Here is a 26063-nt window from a genome sequence, read left to right as displayed (position 1 = left end):
ATTGCATGCAACATTTTTTAGCTTTTTTCAAGTTGATGAGTTTTTAGTATAAAGGATGAGCTTTCTGTAAAGTTCGTTGGAGTTGAAGCGAGAAGGAAGATCGCGCCACTGCTGATATTCATAACTCCCCATTTTTTGTACTTGTCATTAAACGGACTCCCTTTGCCAAACCATTCAGTTGTCATTATTGATTTGATGCTCGAGTACGAATCTGCATCCCCATCCATCTCACAGGTGCTGCTATTAAATCTTAAAGTGCTGTTTGGGAAAACCCCAGTCCTATGAGCCGGCTGGGGCCCTTCCTGCACACCTGAATGTTGAGAAACCAGGATGTGGAGAGAGCTAACCAAGTGAATACTGAGAACCAGGTTGTGGAGAGAGCTTACCAAGTGAATGCTGAGAACCAGGTTGTGGAGAGAGCTAACCAAGTGAATGCTGAGAACCAGGTTGTGGAGAGAGCTAACCAAGTAGTGTGTTAGGGAGAATTCTCTGTTTAGGCTGAATTTCCTAACCTAGCGAGTTCCCCAGCAGCTTTGCTAGATTTCTGGAGTTTGTTTTCTCCATCCCGCCAAGAGTGAGACTCTTTCCTCCCACTCTTGGACATGAATGTGGTTGATTTCTTTGAATGTCAATGTGTTCTATGGGCTATGGGGTCTTTTACTCCATAGGGCCTCATATGTTTTGCTATGTGTGTTACACCGCACCCTCCGTGCCGTAACACTGGGGTGTCCTAGAGGATCCCCACCATAAACTCCATACCCTGGGACTGACTACTGTCTCCCAGGGCATGTAAAAACACCATTGGCTTTACTAGACCTAAATTTACTAACAGAACTAGTACAAACCATCCTATTGTGGACGTACTGGTAGGGGTAATTCGATTACCCCTGGGTCTGTTGTTCGAGGGGGCGCTGTCCCGTCCCCCATCGTCGAGTTTTGGCTGGTGGCAGTGGAAACTACTTGTTATATTTGACCCCGAATATAATTCTATGGGATTCTTCCCATTGTTGGAAGCTAATAGTTTTTCACGTTAGTCTCTAACATACCGCCAGTTTATTTATCGCAAATAAATTCACCGGGTGGTATTTTCTGCCAGAACTCGGTTTTTAAAATGGCGTCTGTGTTCACCTCTGTAACTCCGAACCAAAGGTTGAGCCCTTTGTTCCACTTTTGGCGGGCTTCTACACAGAAGCCCTCCAAAGTGATGCCATTCTGTCTGGGTACCGCAGGGGGTGTGGGAGGGGGTTTAGGCACCCTGGACTGAGTTGCCTTGCCAACTCAAGTCGCACTCTGGTGCGATTGGCCCAAGTGGTGAGCCACCCCGCTCACCACTTAGCGTGTTTTGATTGACAGCTAGGCTGAATGAATGGGGGTTTTCTGCATAAAAACAGGGCTTTTGGGACTGGATCTTCAGAAGTCGCCATAGGACCTAAGAATCCGACGAGGGTAAAGCTGAGCCGACCTGCAACGACGACACCTCCGGTGGAGCCCTGCTGAACCGACTCACCACTTCCCAACGACAGAGGCGATCTCCCTGTTGGATAGTCTTTTTCCCCTGACTTGTGGGAACAACCAGTGCCTTCGCTTTTTCTTCGCTTCCAGGGCATAGTGGTCGAATTGCCCGTGCGGAGCACCCCGGCAACCGGATAGCCACTAGCCCGCACCGCAACCAAAAGGTGGTGCCTTGTGACAGAGCACTCCGCGGCTGGTCTCTTCCCTGGTGGTGAAACGATCTTCAACTTTCCTTCGACGACGAGACCATCTCATCTCTTGAAAAAGCCCCGACTTGCATCCACCACCAGAAACAACTGCTCCCGCCGGAGCTGTCCCTTCACTTTCAAGGTACTGTGTCCGCCTGGCTTCTCTTGTGACGGTTAGCGTGGGGTGTCTTAAATCCTTACCTTTCCATTGGGTCGCATCCAGACTTTAACTTTTTATTCTAAACTGGTCCAACCTTTCTGTGACAATTTGCTACAGAGACTCGAAGTGCATTTCCACTGTGATACTTTTTGGGACATATCGCCTTGCCTCTCTCCGAGTGGGCCTGGCCTCTGAACTTTGTGATCTACAGTAGACCATGCCTTACTTGCCTTGCATTTGCTTCGTAAAAGTGTTGGTACCGAGTTGGTTTCATACCCTGCCTTTTCTCTCCCGTTCTAACGAATATTAGAGTGCCATCTAGGTTAAAGCATTCACCCCTGTCTGCAAATAAGTGGTGCCGTTGAACCTAGACTTGTCGAACTATTGTTAGGGGATTGATATACTTATAGTAATTGTAATTGAAGTTGTTTGCCGTATTAGTGCCAGTGTGTTTTTCATAGATGTGTTTTTAAAATAAATAATTATATATCTTTACACCCAAGCTCTGTTCCGTGTCTGCTTGTTCTACTGTGTAAATTGCCCTATCTTGTATACTCCACATACTGCCTAACTTTTCTTGAGGGAAGTCTAACTGCTCAGCCACAGCTACCAAGTGAATCTGTGTGGTACAGACTGCTACCAAGTGGGTTTACTGCCAAACACCTGTAGTCCTAAATCTTTTGCAGTGGTCCCAGAGGGAACTGCACAGGTTTCTGCCTAACAAAGTGAATGCTGAGAACCAGGTTGTGGAGAGAGCTATCCAAGTGAATGCTGAGAACCGGGTTGTGGAGAGAGCTATCCAAGTGAATGCTGAGAACCAGGCTGTGGAGCGAGCTATCCAAGTGAATACTGAGAACCAGGCTGTGGAGCGAGCTATCCAAGTGAATGCTGAGAACCAGGCTGTGGAGAGAGCTATCCAAGTGAATGCTGAGAACCAGGCTGTGGAGAGAGCTATCCAAGTGAATGCTGAGAACCAGGTTGTGGAGAGAGCTTACCAAGTGAATGCTGAGAACCAGGCTGTGGAGAGAGCTATCCAGGTGAATGCTGAGAACCAGGTTGCCGAGACCAGAGCCTGTGAATGGCAAAATCCATGAGTTTTGGGAGAGATTACTCCTTACTGCTAAGGTCTAGGAGGAATCAATATGATCAATCTAAGTACCTAGTTTTGGCAATAAGCGCAACACTGGAGTGAGGAGTGCCGACACATACAAGGTGGTGGATAATGAGGCTAACGTGAAATCAAAGAGAAGTCGGAGATGCCAGGGATCGGGGAAGGGTCTGGAGGGAGATTGAAACCAGGAATGCCAAACGAGGGCCCAGACCGAGTAAACTCTGGGAGCGTCACCCGAGGGGAAATGTCTATTCTAAAGGACAAATGAAGAACTGGACATTGTATAATAGGTTATGGTGATTTGGCCAAAAATGTGATCATTTGTGTTGTAGTTTAGGGATTAGCCTTTTTTAGGATTCCGTAAGATTAGTTTTGGAAATATCCGTTGGCCCAATCTTTGAACGTTGATTTGCAGCTTAAATAACCCTGGAGCCACAAGGACATATATGGTTAGGGTTCAAATTTATGCTTTTGAGGAACACTATTGAAGGTGCTGGACAGCGTAAAACTAGCCCACGTTATGTTAACCCATCACTGACACTTCTAAGAAACGTCCTTATGTGTAGCGATGGTCCTAGCTCCAAAAGGTGTTTGAGTCAATCCTTTTCCTGACTCAATACTAAATGCCAACGTTTTAACAAGTGGTTTAAACGTGTGTCATTGCCCGACCTCCCTAGAAAAGGCAGTAGTTTCTTTTGTTGTTCATCTCTCCTAAGTAAACAGGTTCACAATATGGAAACTAACAAAATATTAGATTATTTACTTAGTTTTAACTCCGAGGAACTTTTCATATGCATGTTTTATGTTGAGCAGTGCTATTTGCATGGCTTCCCCGTGCAAAGTTGTGATTTGGACATTGCAGGACAACGTTAGGACTGGGCCATCTTATGTCGAGCCTTGATGTGTCTTGAAACTAACTGGACATTTCTCTTTAGTGTTGAAAACACTACAACGAGGAGGGTTTGGAGCAAAGGTTCAAGTACTGCCAACCCGACAGCTGAAAGAACCAGTTGAACAATTCTCAAGAGACTGGCTAAAGGCTATTGACTTTCCACAAAATACAAACTATGATTAACTGTTTCCTAGATTACAAATCAGGCTTTAGTCGAGTAAGCACACTAGTGAAGGGTTCACGCATTTGCCAATAAAGAAATTGTTTTGTTATGCACATTACAAAATAAAGAAAATAAAAATAAAAATGTCTTTGCCAACAGCTACTGACCCTCAACAAAAATACACGGAAACCAAGATCAAAAGAAATCACACACTCACTGGAAACCTGGTCACACCAATCTCAAAATCCTTACCAGTGAGTCAATTCCAGAGAGCGTGTGGTTGGCATTGTCGAGGGCGTAGGTCATCTGGTATATGCCATCATTTGTTTCACTGTTGCCGTAAAAACCAATGCCAATTGCAGCGCTGTGGGAGAAAAATACCACAAATTATCTTTTTTTATAAAGTGTAATTTTTCTTCATGACTCAGGATTTACATTTGTGGAAAAAAAGGATCAGGGCCTCAGGGTCTGGACCAAAGCAAGGACTAATGGTTAGAGGCAAAGAGCCTAGAGTACACACCACTCGGAGAGAGTGCTAAAAAAACAAGCCAACACATGAGTCACTAGGCTACCACATAGTGGTATTGTGATCCACAGATCAGTTTGTTGAGCTCTGTTCAACAGTGTCGATATGGCACCACATTTCACTGTGGTGATGTCATGGTAAGTGACATTGCATGGTGGTCGAACACAGGAAGTGGTTGACATACTAAGAAGGGCTTATTTTTTAAGAGCAGTCTCTTTTTCACCAGAGTGATGGATAGCTGGTTTGTATTTCATCATATTTAACAGAAAGGCAAGAGTCCCTGTCTTCCAGACTCTGGGAACAATAATTGTGATAACTGAAGAAATGAGATTGGGAACAATAGGTTGTCTGTACATTTGAATTATTAACACATAGGTGAAAATCAATCATTTATTAACTTTAAGAAATGTTCATAAGGGATACAGACATTAACAGATTGCAACTACTCGTACAAGAATTCCATTCATTCAACCCATACAACACATTCAGTCCATCCATTTACACAGATAAACTGTACATTCAATGGAACTGTGTACAAAAAATATTACATCAGAGAAAGTTGTACATAAAATAATAAAGCCAGAAGAAACAATGTATCATTTGAAATGTAGACAGGAGAAGACTGTAATGGCTCATTCTTGCTAATGTTGACTTCCTGCTACTCCAAAAAAGAGCACCGACTGGTTTCGTCGTTTCGGGGTACCTCTGAGGTCGATGGAAAAGCCTGCTGCTGTACCAGGCTGTAGAAAGGGACCACACAATTCTGATTAGTGTGGGATGTGGTGACAAAAGCCAACTCTGAATAACTCTGGTTTGCTAATGTCACCTACCAGATCGTGGTAGGTGGTGCCGGGGCTGCAGCTTGGCAGGGCACTTGAGCAGAGATGTTGTGTAGTTGGGGCAAGGCAGACCGTATGAACAAAAAGGCACCAAAAGCCCCCAGTCAGAAAGAGAACCCAAAACAATGCTGGTCACTATGGGCACGTGACAGCCCCTCATGGTGGAAATAGAAGGCCACAGATGTATGGTCATTAGCGCTTTCCTTAGCGCCAGCTTAGAGAAGCCAAAGCCCAATCAATCTTAAGCCTCAGGCGACAATGTGTGCCTTGAACAGAGTCCAACAGGCATGCCACAAGGGTTGATTGGCAAAAGTGTGGTATGCAACCCACATGAAGGTGAAAAATGCCAATGATGGTGGTGGCATGGGTGGAGTCTATATTGATCAGGCCCAAGGGCTTTGGAAAACATCCTACTGCTACAGCTTGTAGAAGGCTTGCTGTAAACTCGTAAGAATTAAAATCCAGGAGACACCAGCCACTGCGTGAAATGCAAAAGGTTGAATAAAAAAAAGAGATCACCCCGTGGGCGGCAGAGCAAAAACTACTGAAACAATCAAAATTGTTAAGCGGTCAAATGAAATTAAAAAGCAACTCCGTGGGGGAGAAAAAAGAATCAGTTATGACCTTCCCAGCCCCAGCCTTCAACAGAATTGAGACCATTCCTGAGTGTTTTAAGCAGGAAAATCGAAAGCCGTTCTTTAAAGTTCAATTTGCTAGCTGCTCCACCTTCGGTAGCGCTTTGGACTTTCTCAATACAGAACCATCTCAGTTCTGACAAATCATGTCTAAGATCAACAAAGTGTGACACCAATGGTGCATTCTGGACTTCGTTGCAAATCTTGGAACGGTGCTTGTTTATTCCAACGTGCACTTCTCACAATGTTTTACACACATCATTTATTACATGGTCAGACAATTCCATACACCACATTTTTGGTCTTACATGTGGTGAATGTCCGCAGCTCCCAAGTTCTTTCACCATATTCAAAAGATTGAATTTTCAAAGAGAATATGCATGCCATACATTGAGTGCAGGGGTAACGGCCCAACACAGGTTGATAAAGACATCCCTGATTTCTGCTAAGGAGCAGTGATCTTTTCTGCTGTGTCCTTCCTTAAAAGCAAACATTGGTTTTTCAGGTTTTTCAACACTAATGAACAGGACTTGCCAGTTTTTGAGGATGGTTCCACAAATGGCAGCGCTATATTGGCAATAGGTGGTGGCACAAACCAATTTGCCAGTATTTCTCTCTTTCACTGTAGATCTTAACAGGGTTTGTCGATCAGTATTTCTACCTCTCTTGAGGCAGTGGCGTTGCATTCTCTTTGGGTAAACCCTCTGGCCAGTCGTTTCTGCAGAATAGCTGCATGTTTGTTAAAGTTTGTCAGTGAGGTACAATTGTGACAAGTTGCAAAAACATTCCATAAGGAATGTTATTGAGCAAACTTTGGGGATGTTGACTAGAAAAATGTAGTGTGGTGTTCCTTTCACTACTTTTGCTAAATAGTTCAGTTTCAAGAGTCCAATTGTGACGGCAACCTCAGAAGTTGAGTGCCCACATGTGAAATTTAGATCAGGGTCTAGATTATTAATCCAGGCAACAAATTCACCTAGTGCTTCCACTGTGCCAGTCCAGATGAAAACGATATCGATATACCTGTGGTATATGGAGATTGAATGTAGAAAAGGATTCACATTATCAAGCACAAAGATTTCCTCAAATAATGCCATATGCAGAATTGCTAAATTTGGCGCATAAGTACAGCCCATCGCTGTACCCTTGCATGGAGTAGTTGTTGCTCAAGACCACGTCTGCACAGACCAACAAAGACTCAGTTGGTACATTACATGGGGTCGGTCGTCTGTTGAGCATAACCTCAAGTGTGCCCAAGGATTTGGCCTGCACAATGTTAGTGTATAATGCTTCGATTCCCATTGTTTCTAGTAGCTGAGTCAAGGGACAAAAAGGAACATTTTCCACTAGGTTGATGACTGCCTGTGACTCAAGCAAAAAGGTGGTAGTGATAGTTGCTAATGGTTTAAAAAAGAAATCAGTGCACTTTGAAAGGGATTCCAAGATAGAACCGCAGCTGGACACAATAGGGCATCCAGGCAGGTTTGTGCTGTCTTTATGCACTTTTGACAACATATAAAACGGGGGAATCCTATTCTCAGATATGTTGATGAAATCCTACTCCTTTTTAGAAATAAACCCTTTAGGACATCCAAATTCACTTATTGACAATATCTTAGCTCCGACTTCTTCAGCCAGGTTGTGTTGTATTAATTCACAATGACCTGGTGTCCTTAGCAGCCAGTAGACTTCCTCATCATATTTAGCTACATCACAGAGTACAATACCGCCTCCATTATCAGCTCCTTTGATAATCACAGATAGATCCTTTGAAAGTGATTCAAGAGCTTTAAATTCTGTAAGGCTTTTATTTGGTTGAACATTGTGAGCTCGTGGTCCAATTCTGAAAGCACTCTTTTTTCGAAAGTCTGGACTTCCACTTTGCTGTATATTGATTTGGAAATGTGTATATGTGTATTTGTTTTTAGATCCATTAATTTCCCTGATGAAGACGTTTTTGAATTATTTTGTCAACATTGAAACCAGTTGGAGCTCTTTTTGGAGTAGCTGAAGATCAACATTGGCAAGATTGAGCCATTCCAGTCTTCTCCTGTCTACATTTCAAATAATACATTATTTCTCCTGCCTTTGTTGTTGTTTTATGTACAACTTTCCCTGATGTTGTAATGTTTTTTTTACACAGTTCTATTGAATGTACAGTGTATCTGTGCACATCAGTGGATTGAATGTGCTGTATGGGTTGAATGAATTTCATTCTTGTATGAGTAGTTGCCATCGTTTATTGTCTGTATCCATTATGTACATTTCTTAAAAATGTATATAACAGGATTGATTTTCACCTACGAGTTAATAATTCAATTGTACCGATGATACGTTGTATTTAATCATAACCACTAGCATCTCTCTTGGCAATCTTACATACCACACATAAGTAGAAGGAAAGGCTATCCTATGTTCAAGGATACTCCTGTCCCCTGCACACCATCCAAGACTTAAAGAAGCCAAACGTTATCAAGGCAGAGTAAAAATAGTTCCAATGAATAATATTTCTACTACTTAAGAACTCAACATTAATTAATTGAAAGTCTTGGACAATTGGTATTCAAGCATTAAAGGTCTATTGATTCAATCACTCTTCAAATCAAAGAGGAGTTGGTTGTTTTGCAATTATTCATGATTGTGGAAATCCAGACATTTTCTGCTCACCGCGTTTCGGGATATGTTAATCCCTTCATCACGGTAGATTTCCTTCTTATAAATGAGTGACAATGTCACCTGCTCTTCATATTTTTAACTGCAATGCGCCTTAATGCTAAGGATTATGTAACTACAAGTGGCATGCAAACAAACATTGTTGGCTTTCCTTTTAAGGAATTTGTTTCACTTTGTAACTCCGTATTTCTTTGGAGAAGTTGGAATACTATGTTGTAGGTTTTTAAAAAAAAACAGGTTCTTGAATGATTGAGCCGTGTGCGACAGCCTGTGAGATTCTCACACTGGCACGTGAATGGCCCTGCTTTGTCTGATTTTGCCTGAAAATAATCACTGCTGGCTGCAGCCAGAGCAAACAAAGAAAATTTTAAGTAGTATGACCGGCCATCGTCCGATCCTTTAATATATGGTATGTAGGTTGCAGTCCTCGGGCGGGTTATGCCCCCGCACAGCTTTTCCAAGGAGAGCGAGAGGGATAATGAAAATCTGGAGGACCCCCTGCCTCGCAGTCTGGGCCACTGGCTCGTGTGTTGGTTGACCCCACTCCAGAATTTCCATGCATTTCAACCTTCATGTTCATCCAAACCTTGCATCCTTCTTTATTCCCATATTGAACGCGTGGACCCTCTATGCGATCCACCCCAGATTCTCCATTTTGCACAAGGAGGATATGCACATTCTGCAGTGGACAACGTAAACCAATGCGTTTCGGATCAGATGATCCTTCAACAGGGCCTATACTTGAGCTTACACAGAACGTATGTCATTGCAAAGAGCTTGATCTGGAGTCATTATTCTATATGATAAAAGAAGATGTATGTAACGGGCAAGCAGTGCCTTGAACTTAGGGAAACACTGCAGTGTTTTGTTTTTGGAAAAAGTGAGAGTGTCGGAGGAGAAGTGCTAGGGGGTGCATTAACTGCCAGAGTGCATGGTGGCCTCCCAAGACCTGCACCAGTCCCGTAGGGGCGTTAGCTGCGTTTAAAGGTTCGCCGGAAGTACACCTAGGCCCAGGGGTTCTTGCTCCCATCAAAGCACGGATGCCCAGAGCAGCACACAAGGGTTAAGGCTCCCCTCCACCCCACGCCCCCTTCCACACCCATGTGCTACTACATACTATGCCAGCGAAACGGTCTTCACTGGCGGATTGGCATTTACGTATAAAAATAGGAATTCTAATAAGGACGATTTATATAGCGCAACCACATTCTGTATCCTCTAGAACATGGTCTTCAATATTATGTAGTCGGATTACATGAAAACCTGTACTGCCTGTGCTCGATTCTGCAAAAGGCTGTAAAGACACTTTCCAAAGGCCACTTTGCTCGGATATACATTTATTCAACACTAAAGAGCTGTGTCGAGGGTGGAAAATTAGTAACACAGTATTTTTTTTTTATATAGCGCCGCATATCAGAATGTCTACTTTCAGCGCTTTGTAACAGGTGTTACTAACTGCAATCTCTATCGCCCAGATGGGCAGTACTCGATTGATGACAAATTAGAAGAATAAAAAGGCGCGAATCGCATAGCTGGAGAGTGTTGCATTCTTGTCCACGCTGCAGATCCTAGTTTGAGGGGAGTGCGTGCTAGGTTTAGAGCCATCTGCGCACCTGCCATAAGAGGCCATGCAGTCAGTCCAGCCATCTACAGAATTGACTTTCTCTTAAATACTCACCGTGACCTCACGAAGACAAACAAAAGTTACTTTACAGAAAGATTGCTGAGAGTAGACGTGCATATCCCTCAGCATTGCAAGACATCTATTGGTGAAAACAGCAACTCACAAATACGTGACCGTTTTGGGGGATGGACCAAACGGCAGCAGATGAAATATCGTAAGGCTCAAGTGAAAGGACCAGACGGGTGGACATACATCAAAAATACATTACAAAGATTCTAATATAAGATTTCAAGTACAATTCTATTAAAATAGTTACATCATTTCTTGTTAGAATTAAAAACCTCTAGTAATTCATAGAGAAGTTTTAAGAACGTATTCAGTGCAATGCTATCCCTAATCATGAGTCTGTGACATCCCCCCCAAAGTAAAAATGTTTGGGGGTTCTACATTTTTCGAACCAGATGCATCTCAAACGCTGTGTTCCTGTATAGTATATGTTGATATGTTTCATTGTCTCAAACGCATCCAGGGCACCAAAGACTCTGCAAGTACTGTCGTATTTAGAAAGGCCCCATTCTAGGTCAAAGGCACCCCAAAGTTGGGACTTGCTGACCCCTAACCATTTTACATGGTAAAAGATGGATGTATTTGTCCAATTTCTTCCGATCTCTACAGTTGCATTCTCTGTAAATAAATCAAATGTATTTAGTTGTTCTAGCAAATGCAGTACATTTCAAAGAGTTTCTTTTTGATTCCATTAGGATTATTAACGAGTTCACCTGAATCTGAATCAATTTCTGTCAGTAGGGATTCATCGAGTCTGGCGAGCCTGACTAGACTCTTAGGAGAATTCTTAATAATTACATTCTTGATATCCACCCAAATGGAATTCAGCGGGGATGAAGCATCTGTGCATATAGTAGAGCTTCTTCCAAGCGACTGTACTGTATAATGAGAGGAGGCCCAGCTCAATTCTTATTGGTGGATTGGGAATAGATATCTGCGATCTACGGTAGTTTTCCACACAACTCCTTCCAGTGTATTGGGGGGTTTCCCCAGATCTAGCAGGCAATCATCAAGCCCATACGTTAAAAATTGGATCCATTTTCATGGAGTAATAGTTTAAAAGAGAAATTAGCATAAATTTACATAACATAAATCGGGCCTGGAGGGGCTTCATCTTGGTTCGGAGACACTGTGTGACCGGTTATATTGAAGAATGATTAGAGATGTTGAACCCCAAATACGTAAGTGAGCCGACGTTTTCAAGTCTGATGCCACCCACCATACAATACATCACTTTGAGTCGTCTTTTATTCGTATACATCATCATTTTAGATGCATTGTTCACTAAAAAAATATGATCGATAGCATAGTTGGGGGAAGTTTATCATTTCCTTTGTAGAACCAGCAAGTTTTATCATGAAACAGCAGATCGTCGGCAAAGGCAAGCCAATGAATGGCAGAGGATCCCAGTTTTACTGCAAAGCGGTTCAGATTGTTCTATAGGTTCCCAACATCGGAAATATAGACGTTAAACAGCATTGGGGCCAAGGAGCAGCCCTGCCTCAGCCCCAGGTGTGTCGATTTCTCATGATAATACTCCTCCTTTGTACAACCTTACTTTTATTATTGAAGTACTCTTGTAAACAAGCATCATAGGACTAAGTATGTCATCTAGATTACCCCAATGTTTGATCGGACGTCACAGTTTCTCCCTATGAAACCTATCAAAAGCATTAGACATATCCAGGCTGGTGATGTATATAGTTTGTCCTGGCTTCTCTCTTGTACAAGTATGCAAATGGGCAAGGACCATCCCATTAAGGGAGGTACCTCATCTCTTTCTGAAGCCTATTTGGCATTTCGAGAGTAAGACCAGTTTTTCCACAAATAACTCTAGCTCTTTCAGGAGCAAGGATGCATACATTGTACTGGGCGTCCCGAGAATGGCAATAGGACGGTAGTTGGTAGGATCTTTCTTAAAGATTGAAATAATATAGGAGGCATGCCAACTTTGAGGGAGTAGGTCAGTCCAGAGGAGATCATCAAATAAAGTAGAGGATTTTGTCCCAAAGTTCAGGATTACATGTAATCACAATCGGAGCTAGGGAGTCAGGACCTGGTGCTCTTACTTAGATTTCATTATTGTGTCATAAATATCAGCAACAGGGAAGCTACACACTCAGGATTCCTCTTTCGGGCACCACTCCTGTGAGACAAGTGTGCTGGACGTTGGAATCTCTGTATCAACACAGTCGCTTGGTAGGTACTTCCCGGCTGGCTCGGCCCGGATTCCTTGCAGCTCATGCCATGGAGGGGCTGGATGGGTGAGGCGCAGGGTTGCACTTTACTTCATGTGGTGGGGACAGGCTGGTTTGGGTTAACCAAATGAGGCCTTTCTGCAAAACGGATAGAGAGGGCCCCTATGATCCCCACCAGCCAGAGTATTCAATGGCCTGGTTATGCCAGATAGGAGCCCTTGAGTAGGCAGCTCCCACACAGCAGTTATGCCCCTTCCCGTGGATTCCTCTGCATCTGTTGGCATCATGCCTCCACTGCACAGGTTGGTTCGGGCTCTGTATTTTCCTTTACGGCAGCAGGTCTGTGAGGAACAGACTGTGGCTCCTCCTGGGCATGTAATCCTAGGCATTCTAGGGAGTCCACCAAAGCTGGGCCCATGGGCTACCTGCATCTATTGGGTTCATGCTATGGTAGCAGGTTGGTCCCGGGCAGACTGGCTGGGTGGGCCTTGGAATTATTCCTTGCCTCCCTCTGGTATTATAGCTGGAGGGGACCGGCTTTTGGGGTCCCATTTTACCAGTTAGTGTTGGATAGAGAGACTTCTGGGCCCTAAACTCTTGTATCCCTATAGTAGCATGCTTGGAAGGGACAGCCTGGTTGGGCCCCTAGCTTACCTGTGCATTTATAGTAGCAAGTCTTGGTTGGACAGGCTGATTGGGAACTAGAATCCTGCACCCTATAGAAGCATTCCTGGGAGGAGCAAGTTGGTATGCCCCTAGCTTATCTGTACATATATGGCAGCCATGTATCTGCCAGCCAGCCACCACATCTCTTTAGTAACATGGCTGGGAGGGGCAGGCTGGTTGGGCCCCTAGTTTACCTATTGCTTATAAAAGCACCAGTCTATCGCGGACACGATGGGTGTGGCCACGCATGTATGCGTTTGTAATGCAGCATGTCTCGGAAGGACAGGACGAGCATAGATTAGGACCTTTCCGGTCCATGCCTGGGAAGGATAGGTCGGAGAGGTGTTGAGGAGGGGGTGGGGGGCATCAGCTGCGCCACGAAGCACTTCTGGGCCTTTGTGAGCCGGGGCACTTAGCACGATTGCACACTACTTCAGTGGAAGAGAAGAGGATTGAGGAAATGAAGTTTAAAACCCCAGGGAAGACATGACCCCAATTCGAGGTCAAAGGGTCAGAAACTTCCCGTCACCAAGGACACATTACACCAAGCTCTGTAAGGTGTACAATGCAGAACCCATCCACGTCTGCCCCCTAACCGCCCCTCGCTCGCTTCAGATAACATCTGTCGCCTTCCTCAGGCTGTTAAATTAAATGTGGACACATTTGTGCAGCCCGTGTCAAACAATGGGGCTGTAAAAATGCCTTCCAATGGCTCCGGGACCCGCAAAGTCCAAGGCCAAGTGCTGCCCTTTTCTGCAGCGCTTACTCCCACGTGATTATAGCGTCACTGGCACAGTACTTTAGAAGAAGGTTCCTTTCACCCTGCTCGATGGCACGAGGCCTGTGGGCCGCAGCTTGAACATGCAGCAGGCGCATGAACCGACCAGGCGACATTGCAGGTGTGACGGGGCATCGTGTACGCCGAGCAGATGTGCACGTGAAGCCGTCTTGCTGGCTTAACAATGCAGTCTTATTTTCACTGTCAAGGGCACCCTTATCAACCCCACCACCACCTTTCGCCGCATGCACAGATTGTAAAATTGCCTCTACTCCCTTGCAGCCCAATGAAGTGCGTTTAACTTCCCCCTCGCACCACCACCACCACCACCACCACCACCACCACCACCTAAGGGCAATAGGGGTTATAATGAATTATTGGCTCCGAGGGTAATGCTCGTTACGCATCGTACTGCAAGAATACTATAAAAGCTGGCTACTCTCACGGGAGGAACAGTGGCAATTCTGAACATTTACCGCAATCCAATGGTGATGTTGGTTGATCATTTCTTTTGCGATTTAGAAAGCCTACCAAATGAAGTATCAGAACCTCCCTAAATGACTAACATTATTGCAATGGGTGACTTAAACCTACAAATTCTCCCAGAAAATAATTTGAAATGTAACTTGGCCTGTTTAAGATGGCTTCTGGCAGTAAAGAACAGAGGCCTCTATAAAGTAATGGCGCATTACCTGGAGATACGACTCCACAAATCACATTCTCGATAACTCTTTTGTCGCCATAAGCACCTTAGAGGTGGCTATGAGTTTTAGAGTAATACCCCAAGCTTTTAGTGACCACAACATGTTAATCCTTGTGTGGTCGGATAACGTGGGGGCGCTCAATAATGATCAACTTAGCTTTGCTCAGAAACTGACAGTCAACAATGCTCGAACGCGATCGAGTTGGAACCCTCAATCTCTAGTGGCTTTTCACAATCAGGGGGCGAATTGCAATCAGACTGCCATAGCGATAAATAACGACTATACCACCTATTTACACTGCTACCGTGGGAGGATAATCTCTCGTTCACAAGTCCAGTTTCAACTGCAGTACAAATTTGATCCCTTGGTTCAATCCAAGAATGCACTTTTGCGCAAAAATGAAGAGCTTGCGGCTCCCTCTAATTGTGCGAACAAACGGCTATGTGCACTGCACTGTCAGTATTGTAACTGGATGCGTAGCCATCAAATACAGCTGTTGCAAACTGGTGGTGGAAGCATCTTGGGAAGTGTTTTATGTAAAAACTCTGCTCAAACCTGGGCATTGATAAACATTGCGAACAACTTAAGCCAAAAATCAGTCCAGATTAATGGCGTCAGTGAGTCAGACTGGCTAGCACATTTTTCTACCCTGGATCAAAGGCTGACAGGGTGGGAATCTCATGCTCTGGTGGAGGCTTCCCACTATGATGGTCTCATTATTGATGAGGGGGACATTCTTATAGAAATAAAAAAAACTTCAACTCTCCTGCTCCTGGCACTGATGGGCTAAGCAATTATGTCTTCAACAAAATGATGAAATGTGGGCGAAAATTCTAATAACATTTTCAATCAAATTATGGCTGTCAATAAGATCCCTTCCTCCTGGCTTTCTGCAATAATTGTTCCAATCTTTAAAAGGGGAGATCGGTCTGTGGCCAACAACTACAGGCCTACCTTTCTCTTGGATGCCCTGCTGTTTGCCAAATTAATACTAAGAGATGTTAACAACTGGACCCGCAATGAAGGCATTAGAGATCCCTTCCAACCATGTTTCATGTCTGGGATGGCTACTTGTGTTAATCTTCTGATGTTATCATCTATCATTCATAGTCATCAAATAAGAAAACAAGTGTTGTATATAGCATTTATAGATTTGAAAACATCTTTCGACTCAATCTCCAGAGAATTGCTAATATACAAACTACTGCAACGAAGCTGTCCACACTATATAATTTCCCTCATTAAAGATCTGCATGACAACACCACATTGCAGGTTAGATTGACTGCTGATGGAAAACTCTCAGCTCCAATCAACGTTCGTCGTGGAGTAAGACAGGGATGTACCCTGGCAACCGCCATTTTAAATGTTTTCATCTCCGATATATATATAAGGTATTTCAAAACATTAACTGATCCGCCAAAACTGGCCCAGAAAAAAATACCATTCTTAATGTACGCGGATGACTTGGTCATATCTAAAACCTCAAGTGGACTCAAATCTACTGGATGCGCTTGCTGCATACACTCAAGATAACCTTTTAACAATCAATCTTAACAAATCCACGATCATGGTATTTAACGTACTAGGCAAGCGCAGACTTAAGGGAAAAACGTGGACCTTTAGAGAACAAAGCTTGCAAGTGGTTCGCCTCTACACCTATTTGGGTGTTCAAATTGCCAGCCAAGGGGCAACTGAAATCTATAAACAGCTTCCGATTGATAAGGTCAACACAGCCAAGCATCAAACCAATACCATCCAAAGGAAATACGGAAAATTTTCAGCCGTGCCTGCATTGACCTATTACCAACTGAAAGCTACGTCCATTCTGCTATATCTTGCTGAAACCAGATCCATCTTGACCAAGGAGTTCTGGTCTCTGTTAGAAGGGAAATATTGGCGAGGAGTTTTAAACCTGCCCAATTGTACACCGCTTCCTTTAATACGATACAAACTTGGTCTAATCTCTTTGTACAGCAGATACACCTGGCACGTGATTGCATTATTCAGAAAGTGCATTATGGCCATTGAAAATAATTCGGTTTTGGTATTTCTAGCCGATTATGTGTTCACGTCTACCGATCTGTTCTTAAGTAAATGGCGATCCTATGTGGTCCAGGCTATGGCTGGAATAGATGCATCTTTAACTATATTGCTCCAAAATCCCATGCAAGTTAAATCTAGATTGTATGCTATGGACTAGGCCAACAATTGCGAGCAGTGAGCAAAATATTGCGATCCAGAAGCTCATCAATACAAAAAACACAGCACGCCTGAGGTATATTTAGTCCAATCTCCGCCTACGGCTCATAGAAATGACTTTCTGCGGTTTTGACTCAATCTATGGCCGACAAGACAAGTTTTGATGCGCAGGAAGATTATTAATGAAGCCTCGAACACTTGTCGTTTTTGCTTGGATGACACCAAAAGAGAAGATCTATAGCACCTACTGACTGAGTGCAAAGCACTGTTACCGCAGAGCCAACACCACTTTAAAGCAACTGTTGATCAATACGAAGTTAAAACCTCCACCACTCTGTGGCAGATCTACTCTGGCTACCCCATTAAAGTCAGAATTTGAACTTTAGCCCTGCTGTGTGGACTCAATTTGCGAGAGACTACTGGGGTAACTGGCGCAGAGGCTTAAATGTAGCCCCGAAGCTCGCATGTCCTGTACACAAAATGATATTGTTTCTGTTTTATTTTTGTATGTGTACAGGTGAGCAACTTTATGCTGTGATCTTTTCTTTTGTGATCTCTTTTTATGTTTCTAAATTTTGTAAATTTTAGATGTTTGAAATGTTGTAAAGTTGATTTTTTTCAGCTATAACAATAATAAAAAAAATATATAAGCTGGCCATGTGAACGTGGCGTTCCACCCCCGTGACCTTGACACCAGCTCCACCTTTGGAAGCCCCGCCCCGTTACTTTGGACGTTTAGAAAAGGACTGTGAGGCAGTACCTACCGACATGTCAAGGTGTCATCACAGAAGCACCCTTGGTTAAAAAAGTGGATTGCAAAGATGCAAAAATGAATAGCAAATGCACAAGCTACTCAAACCCAGCTTAAAAGGTTTGGGGAGCCAAATCTACAAGGAAGGTTGCAATGCAAGCAAATTGGAAGGAGTGGGGGCAGTGATGGACTGGGAACCAAAAGAGGCCGTGGAAATAATGTTCAAAGTGACTGCATATTTAACATTTTCAGCAAGCCCAAGCATTTTTCTTCGAGGACATTTGTAAATAAAATAGTAAAGAGGCTCAGGGTGCAGAGTTCCCTATAGGCGGCCCTGTCCTGGCAGTGGGGAACCACCAGTCCGGACCCTCAACATCAGCACATTCTTCCATAGGCCCTTAGACTTGTATTAAAAAGTCACACCCCTTTCAGTGGGCAGGAGATGGAGATCGGTCCGGATGAAAACTGGGTCTGCAACGGGTCACAGTACTCTGGGTCTCTGGAAGGTACCTGGGGGAGGCAATTGACCCAGCTTTGCGGGTGCAGGGCCGTCCGTACTGGCTTCTTGGACCTACGCGGCAGGTGCTCCCAGAAGATCCGCCCCAGAGAGGGATTGTTGGGACACTAGAAGGTTGTCTCATGCAGAGGTGGCGTGGGCACTGGGCTCAAGGGTCTGTCTTGGTACTGCAATGTGTGCAGGGTGGACTTGGAACCAAAAGAGGCCCTGAAAATAATTTTTAAAATGGCCCCATATTGCACATTTCCAGCAAGGCCAACCCTTTCCTATGAGAACATTTGGAAAGAAAATAGGTTACCGCACAAAAGAGATCCATGGAGCAGAGGCCTACTGGAAAATCTCCGCATTTCCGTATAGGTCAGTCCACCCCTGAATGTGTGGTCAGTGTCCTGGCAGCATCAACCAGGGAGCACTTTGTCATGGTCCACTTGTCCAAGGGGCAGATGCACTGAGTAAGGAAGAGGCCCCATGATCCTTTGAGAAACACTCATCCAGGTATTCTAAAGCGTGAACACCATCTTTCAGTTGTATAGGGACTTCTGGAATGGCTATCTGCTGGCTGATCAATTAGCTCCCCGTGGTAGTTCACATTGTGTGCATATAGTTCAGTTGGATACACGCACCAGGTAACGTCGAGTGTGCTGCCCAGTGCTCTCAAAAGGACGGGTACCTGCTCATCTAACATGGCAAGTAGAAGGCCTTCCATAAAGTACTCGGCTGCTAGTGCATGACTGGCTGGCCAGTAAGATCAAAGGCTGTGGCACAGAAGTGTCCTTCCCCTGATGGCTCGTTGCAGTCAGTAGGTCTAATGGGTCACCATTTGCCTGTACTCACCCAAAGGCAACCAATACTTTTAGGTAGGCGCATAGCAAAGAGAAACCAGAACTGGGGGTCTTTCTAAACCGTGCAACACATTGCAAGCAGGGACTCCAGTTAGAAAGGCATTATATAGGTAGCTTCCTTGACACACGTCCTCCAGAACGGGCATATTCTGTAAACAGATTCCACCTTTGCCAAAACGCGATATGCTTTCAAATAAACGAAAAACCTGAAACACCCATAGGTTTGTTCCATCAGCAAGTCCAATGCCACAGGTATGGACACAATGGGACAGCGCTGGGACCGGCAGATGCCCTACTTTACAAGGGCACTATCCTTCTGGATACAGTGGACCTTCTAAATTCTTACACAGCTAGTTCTCATTAAGGAATGCAAGCTATCATTGAAGAGTGTGGAGCAATTGATGGGGACCCTAGAAGTGTCGCCACTTAAAATAAAAAATATATATTTGGAGTTGGACGGGTATAGGTCAGAGATAAATATGAATGACATGCATCAAGAAATTCCAGTGTCCTATATGAAGGGAAAAAAAAAGATTTTGTTTACATTTTTTTAGCCACTAAAGAGGTATAAGGGGCAAGAATGGGCTTGGAACGTGTGAAGGCCACGGTTGAAACCTTGTACCAACTTCTATTGGAATGTTTTGCCACATCATCAAATTAGATTTAAATATTTTAACAAATGTATAATTTAACTTCAGGCTATATAACCAAGAACATTTCTGCAGGGACAATTTAAATGGATATGTATCCTTTTTGGCAACCTTGAGATGTATTCATGAATTTTTAAACTGTAAACCACTGATTTGCTAATTTTAAGAGTTTGAGGATGTATGTAATTTGGTGATTTGATGAAGTGGGATCTCAAATGTGTAAGGTTTCCTGTTCACACGATTTAAAAAAAAAAAAAATACAGGACCTGAAGCTTTGAAAAAGTGGTAGTGGATCTACGAGGGGGCACATAAGTAGTGACACTGTCGCAGAAAGGATAGTTTGGGACTATATAATCTCCTCTCCTATACTCCAGGTCTGAATGAGCAGCTGGAATGGGGAGCTTTACTGTACTAAATCCAATTTCATCTTTATGCATTCACAAAGCATCCATTGTTAACCCCCTTGTGCAAGTTATGGGACACTGCACAGTCCATATTTATTTTGTCTAAGCAGGGGTTACCCCGATTACATGGTGATCTTTGAGATGTCCTCTTGCTGTTACATATTTTCCTTCTAAGGTTTACAATTAAGCTTTCCATTACATTGTTCTAATCTACTTCACACTCAATATGGCGGCCTTACAGATGTGCCACTTCAGTGTCCACATCGTTTGTTCATTTCAGCTCAGCATTGCTGCTGAACCTTGCCGCGGCTCAAGTATTTACTTGCTTGCTGCCGCTTTGCTTGCTCATGGAACCACCTGCTCCAACAGTGAGAAGCCTTGCTCATACAGTCCTTGTGTTTATAGCCTGTATATTTGAGAGTTGTCCACACTCAGAAGACCGTTTTGGATTTGGGCCCACAGAAAATGTTATTTTACAAAAGTTGAGTTAAAGGTACTCCCTTTGGGTTTAGGATGAGGTTTTTCATAGCTCCCCCACCCCATGTCTCATTATGTCCCTTATCAAGCTCACTGCTGGGCATAAGTCACTAAGCGTCCTTGGTTTCATGTCCATTCACATGTTCCTAGTCCATCTGAGTTTGTTTCCCCGTAGAAACAAGAAATGTGGCGCGTAGCAAGAATATAAATAAATAAATAGACGGGTATTTTGCTTTGGCCTTGTGGACATTTTGCTTTATTCGGGATTCACTCTTCTTTGCTACCCAAAGGTCAGTGGATTTTAATAACAGGCCTCTATTGTTTGTCCCACCCCACATTTTTTCATAAACGATTGAGTAACCTAAATGCTCCATCAAGTTTCTTGCAGTACGGCCTATTTTTTTTTTATTCGATTCCTGTCTTGATCTTCATTTCGGGAAGTGCATTGAGGTCAATCTGTAGTGCAATACATCTTTCCTTTAAATAGGTTATCATTTGAATGAAAAATTACATTTATTGATTTTACATATTCTGTCCCATAAAGACGCTGCTACAAAGACTTGAGGTGCTGCAAAAAAACGAGTAGACTCAATTTCGTAACTTTCTTTAACATGGACTCGAAATTTCATCCGAATCATTTGTGTGTTCGGTTTTGTTAATGATCAAATTGAGCGAATGACTCCTTTGTATTGCGCCAACGACCTATGCAGGTCTAACCGTCTAAACCCAATGAACCAGATGACTCATATGAGAGAAAAGGTCACAGGGAGGGGGAAAGAGATTCAAGATAGAACCACATTACAACAGACAGGAAGCCAGTTCCAGCAACAAGAGGAACATTTCACCAATTTTTTAAAAGGAAGGGATTTCATTTTCTTCTGAACAGGCTTCTTTCCTCAAGTTGGTCTCCTAACCGAAGGGAGGCTTCCTTAGCCATGATATTTAGAATGAAGTGCTGGAAACTGGCAACATTAGAACAAATAGTTGGAAGTAGGGAGATCCAGGATCCCTGATCCAGGATCCCTGAGGGCAACTGGGTATAGACTACCCACCTCACCTCCGAAAAGAAAGAAGTACTTATAATATTAGCTAAGTAAGGCACAGAAATGTCTATGCGATTGTTATAATCATGGACGACAGACAAGGATCACTGGACCCTGTAGTGGGATTTGGTGATTAAACAAAATCGAGATGATCTCATTTGGCGTCACTGGATGAAACGGAGGATGGAGAGTCCATTTGGCAATATCGGCCTTCCATCACATACTGCTGGAACATTCAGATTCTTTGACAGCCCTGCAAATGTCCTTTACTTTGTTTATAAAATGTGCCCTCAGCACATCATATAATGCTTTGGACGGTCGAGGACCAAAGGATGGCTGACTAAAGTTACAGAATTCTAAGAACATTTTGAATGGCATGTTCGAGGAATGAGGTGCCTTTGCCATCTGTGAATCCTAGAACAGTTTTTTGCCACCAATACTTCCCTCTTGTAATTCTTATGCAAGGCTTTAAGTTCCAATATAAGGGCCAATGTTGGATGTGTGCACTATTGCCTCACCACATCATGCAGTTTGGCATTAAGAGTTACTAGTGGATTAGAACACAGAAAATTATTTATTTTAGTACTATGGTTGTTCCTTGCGATTTTACGAGCTACTAGATATAATGTAGCTGCGATGGCGCTATCATCTGCATGTGCTAGATCAGAGGGCCCCATGTAGCATTAGATATGGTTAAGCCTGCGGGATAGGTGAAGGCTGCTTTAGAAGATTAGATGTGTCTAGCTATTCGAGGTTATAGACTGAGGTGCTATGACATTCTTTTGTGAAGTAGGGTCCTTACGATCAAAGATGATGCAAATTTGATCAAGGCAATCTATAGGTTTATGTTGTAAATTGCTGAAATGAATATTTTCGAATAGACTGCAGGTCAATGCACGTCCCTTGATATGAGGAGGAAGAAAGACATGTTGGGTGAATCCTACATTTTAAAAGTAATCCAGAGGTCGTGAGCTCTAGGAGCTAGATTATCTTCAAGACCTAAATTGTAATCCCCCAAGATTACCTTTTCATTCCAGGGATGTTATAACTCCAGGATGATAATTCAGAGAATGCCATGCCTGAAACAAGAGTGGCGTAGCCTGGAATAGACAGTATAAAAGGTGACGTGCTTAAAGGTCATTTCCATTTAGAAAATACCTCCGTCTGTACCACCCATGTATGTATCACGTACTGCGATTGTGAAACAATGCACTAGTAATGGTGCCCAAGCATCAACTTGAGAGGACACAGAGGCTATACTTTCTCTCCTAGAAACAAACATCCTGGACTCCTTACCCGTGCATCTCCGTGCATCTCCGTAAAGAGGAAGTCCACCACAATTCAGAACACACCTAAAAACCTGGCTTTCAACTAACTCCACTAGGAGATCCCCATTAGTAATACCAAACCATAGACCTATTACATGGAATGTGGTAGCGGCAGTGTAGTTATGATTAAATTGCTAAACCCATACGAAGACCACTCCCCCTGGACGAATCCTCACCAAACCTTGCAGAAAAACTATATGGCCCGCTCTGGATTTTTCTGCCAAGTTTGGTGAGGTTTCATCAAGGGGGAGGGTGGCATAATGGAATAAACGTCTACAGCCCAAACTGCTGGACACATTTTCACCAAATTTGTGGCAAGAGCTGCGGCTTGGTCCCGTAAGCGTGCTTTTGTAAATTTGGTGCAAATCTGTCCAGTAGTCTTTTTTACAACAACCAAAAAGTAGGTAAAATAAATAAGTGATATCAGGCTCCGCTGACCCATTTCTCTGTTCGGTCCGCGGGCAGGCATCTGAATTGCTTAGAAGGCGACGTGATGTCTGCGGACATCGGACGTGCCCACTGATTGGATGGTGAAAAGCATGAAATGCATCACTTTTTGGAAAACGCCCGCCATGTTGGATTTGCGGACAGCGGCCAGTGTCCGCGGACATCGCGGGAAGAACATATGAAAAAAAACACAACATTACACTTGTCAAACTTATTAAATAATCTCTGGGGAGGTGAGGGGTGATGAGGATGGGATGGAATATGACTGTAAGGAGCCAAAATAACGAACGGTCCGGGGTTCACCAACAGTCCTGTGAAGTTTTACAGGCTTGGTGAAGAGCAGTTTTTGGATGGCTTATAACTTTGGCAACACTTAATGAAACTGCATGTAATTTTGAAAGTCTATTCTTGACCTCATTTCATTTCGAATGGGTTTGCAAAGTTTGGTCGGATTCTGTCAGGAGGAAGCAAAATTAGAGGGGAGGTCCCAAAATATTGTAAAGGCTTATAAATGGGGTGCAATTTGAAGAATCTACACAAAAGTTTGCAAAAAGATTTTAGATCTAGATATATAGGGGGGTCCTTAACATTTGTTGCTGTTTGACGAATGTGGACAAATGTTTTCAGAAAGATTATAGATCCAAACTTTGAAAGTTTGTGTAAAGTCTGAATGGATTTTGTCAAGTCGGGCCAAGTTAAATGACTATCGTATGTGCATACATTTGACATTTTTGAAAAAATAAATCATGGGTGGATTTCCAGGAAACTTGTGTAAGGCGCATTGGCAAGGACTTTAAATCATGGTTTTGCAAATGTGCCTGTGTTTTATTTTTTGTTGCAAAAAATGTGTTATATACCTTTGATGACTGAGGTGTAGCCTGTGGCCATGAGCAGTGGCCAGATTGTCCGGGTCATGGAAGAAGGTCATGATCTGGACAATCTGGCTACTGGCCATGACCACGAGGGACAACATATGGGGTTAGAGTGGCAATGTCCACCTGGGACCGGCTTTGTGGTAAAGTTATTCGAAAGTGGTATAGGTTTGAAAGGGAAGAAAAAGGGGCTTGTAGTAATGTGGTCATAGGAATCCGGCCTTCCCTTTCCATGGTGGCCATCTTGGAAAAGGATTTTCCTTCCTACACCAAGACACCAAAGGCGTCCCGGTGTAGGAAGAAAACGCAACCCGCGTTCCTGCTTTGGGAACCTGAGGTGCTAATGGCCTTCATCCCCCATTGCAGGGGCAGGAATGGGGGGGCAATGATCCAGAGACCTCGTTATCCACCTTTGCTTCGCTTGGCCTGATAACTTGGGCTGCTGGGCCAGTAACCACCATTCCAGTACCTGGAATGGGGGATGAATGCCACAATATTCCCATTAGCATAACACAAAATGCTAATGGGAATGTTGGAACATCTTATTGAGTCTATGTACATTACTGAGAAATATAAAATAGATGGAGTCTAAGTTTTTTTTTTGTTCAATTTTTTAACTGTGAAAGGTGGTCCCTAAAGGAATATTTCTGTTGATGTATTTCTTTTTTTTTGGCAGGAGATCTTAGAACGAAAGGAGGGGAGGGAATGAGGGAAGAGGCACCAAGCACTAATATGGAAGGGCAGGTGGAGAGGGGAAGATGTTGCGTGTGTGTTACTTTTAAAGGTAGGGGACAGTGTTTCTCATGCTCCTTCATTACAGCTTCAAAAGCACTTCGAAATTGCTTCCCGCTGCAGAATGCTGTGTTGTAGTACATACAGAGGACTATTGTCTTCTAAAAATATGGATCATCAGCCTCTTTTATTGCTTGCAAGGTAGCTGGTGGGATTTTGTGTCCCACAGAAGTAGGCTGTGTGGTTACAGTATTGGTGGAGGAAGACAGCCTCCTACTTGCGAAGAAAGGAACAACCTTTCTGAGAGCATTGCAGTCATTGCATTTGGTGTGGCAGCACATGGAGGTGGTCCCGGATGAGTACCGTCTGGGGAGTCGGTGGCTGAGTACACTCAGTGCATTTCTCTTTGGTAGCTTTAGCCTTTGGTACATTCCCACTGTGGTAAAGAACTGCCACACCCATGATTCTCTCTAGGTGCTCGAGGTAGGCACTTCATCTACCTCATCTACCTCATCTTCTTGGTCCTCTTCATTGTCTTTGGAAGTACTGCGCTTTTTTTGTTGTAAAGGTCCTCCAGCTGTTGGTGGCTCTAGGAGAGGAGGGTTGGCAATAACCGATGCCATTTTTAAGATAAATAGCAGTTTTGCTAAAATTCTTCCAAGTATGTGCTTTGTACTAGATTGTTTTTTTTTTTTTAAAACTTTATTTATCAATTGTGGTGGTACACTTTACTTCACAACATGACATTCCATAACATTTCACATTTCGTTTATCCAATATCAGAACTTGGTTACAGTTTAACAATTCTACACACTTGGTACATTAACAGTTCCCCCCGGGCTGCTTCCAGCCGACCCCGATTCACACAGGTATACCCTGAATAGAGCCCATATGTCCTTGGGTTTGCATGGACTTGGCAAGGACATTACGTATTGTTCCTCACATTCATTGACATGGGCCAATTCTTTGAGGAAGTGATTTGCACTCGGGGCGTTTGTACTTTTCCATTGTTGCAGTATACATTTTTTAGCCACTGCGCATGCTACATTGAATAATCGCCTAACT

General features: G+C 43.5%; 1 protein-coding gene across 1 annotated transcript in view; it reads right to left on the bottom strand.

Moving 5' to 3' along the window:
• The window catches only part of TTYH2 (tweety family member 2), a 554125-nt gene that overhangs the window by 297428 nt on the left and 230634 nt on the right, over window positions 1-26063 (bottom strand). Inside the window, exon 3 of the mRNA XM_069655121.1 lies at window positions 4279-4390. Within this exon, the coding sequence (XP_069511222.1) occupies window positions 4279-4390 (112 nt within the window). The remainder of the gene's footprint in view (window positions 1-4278; window positions 4391-26063) is intronic.

Source organism: Ambystoma mexicanum, chromosome 3q (assembly GCF_040938575.1).
Source record: "Ambystoma mexicanum isolate Mex_15411 chromosome 3q, UKY_AmexF1_1, whole genome shotgun sequence".
NCBI lineage: Eukaryota > Metazoa > Chordata > Amphibia > Caudata > Ambystomatidae > Ambystoma > Ambystoma mexicanum.
Note: the sequence above shows the minus strand (reverse complement) of the source record. Positions and strands in the feature narration are given on the sequence as shown.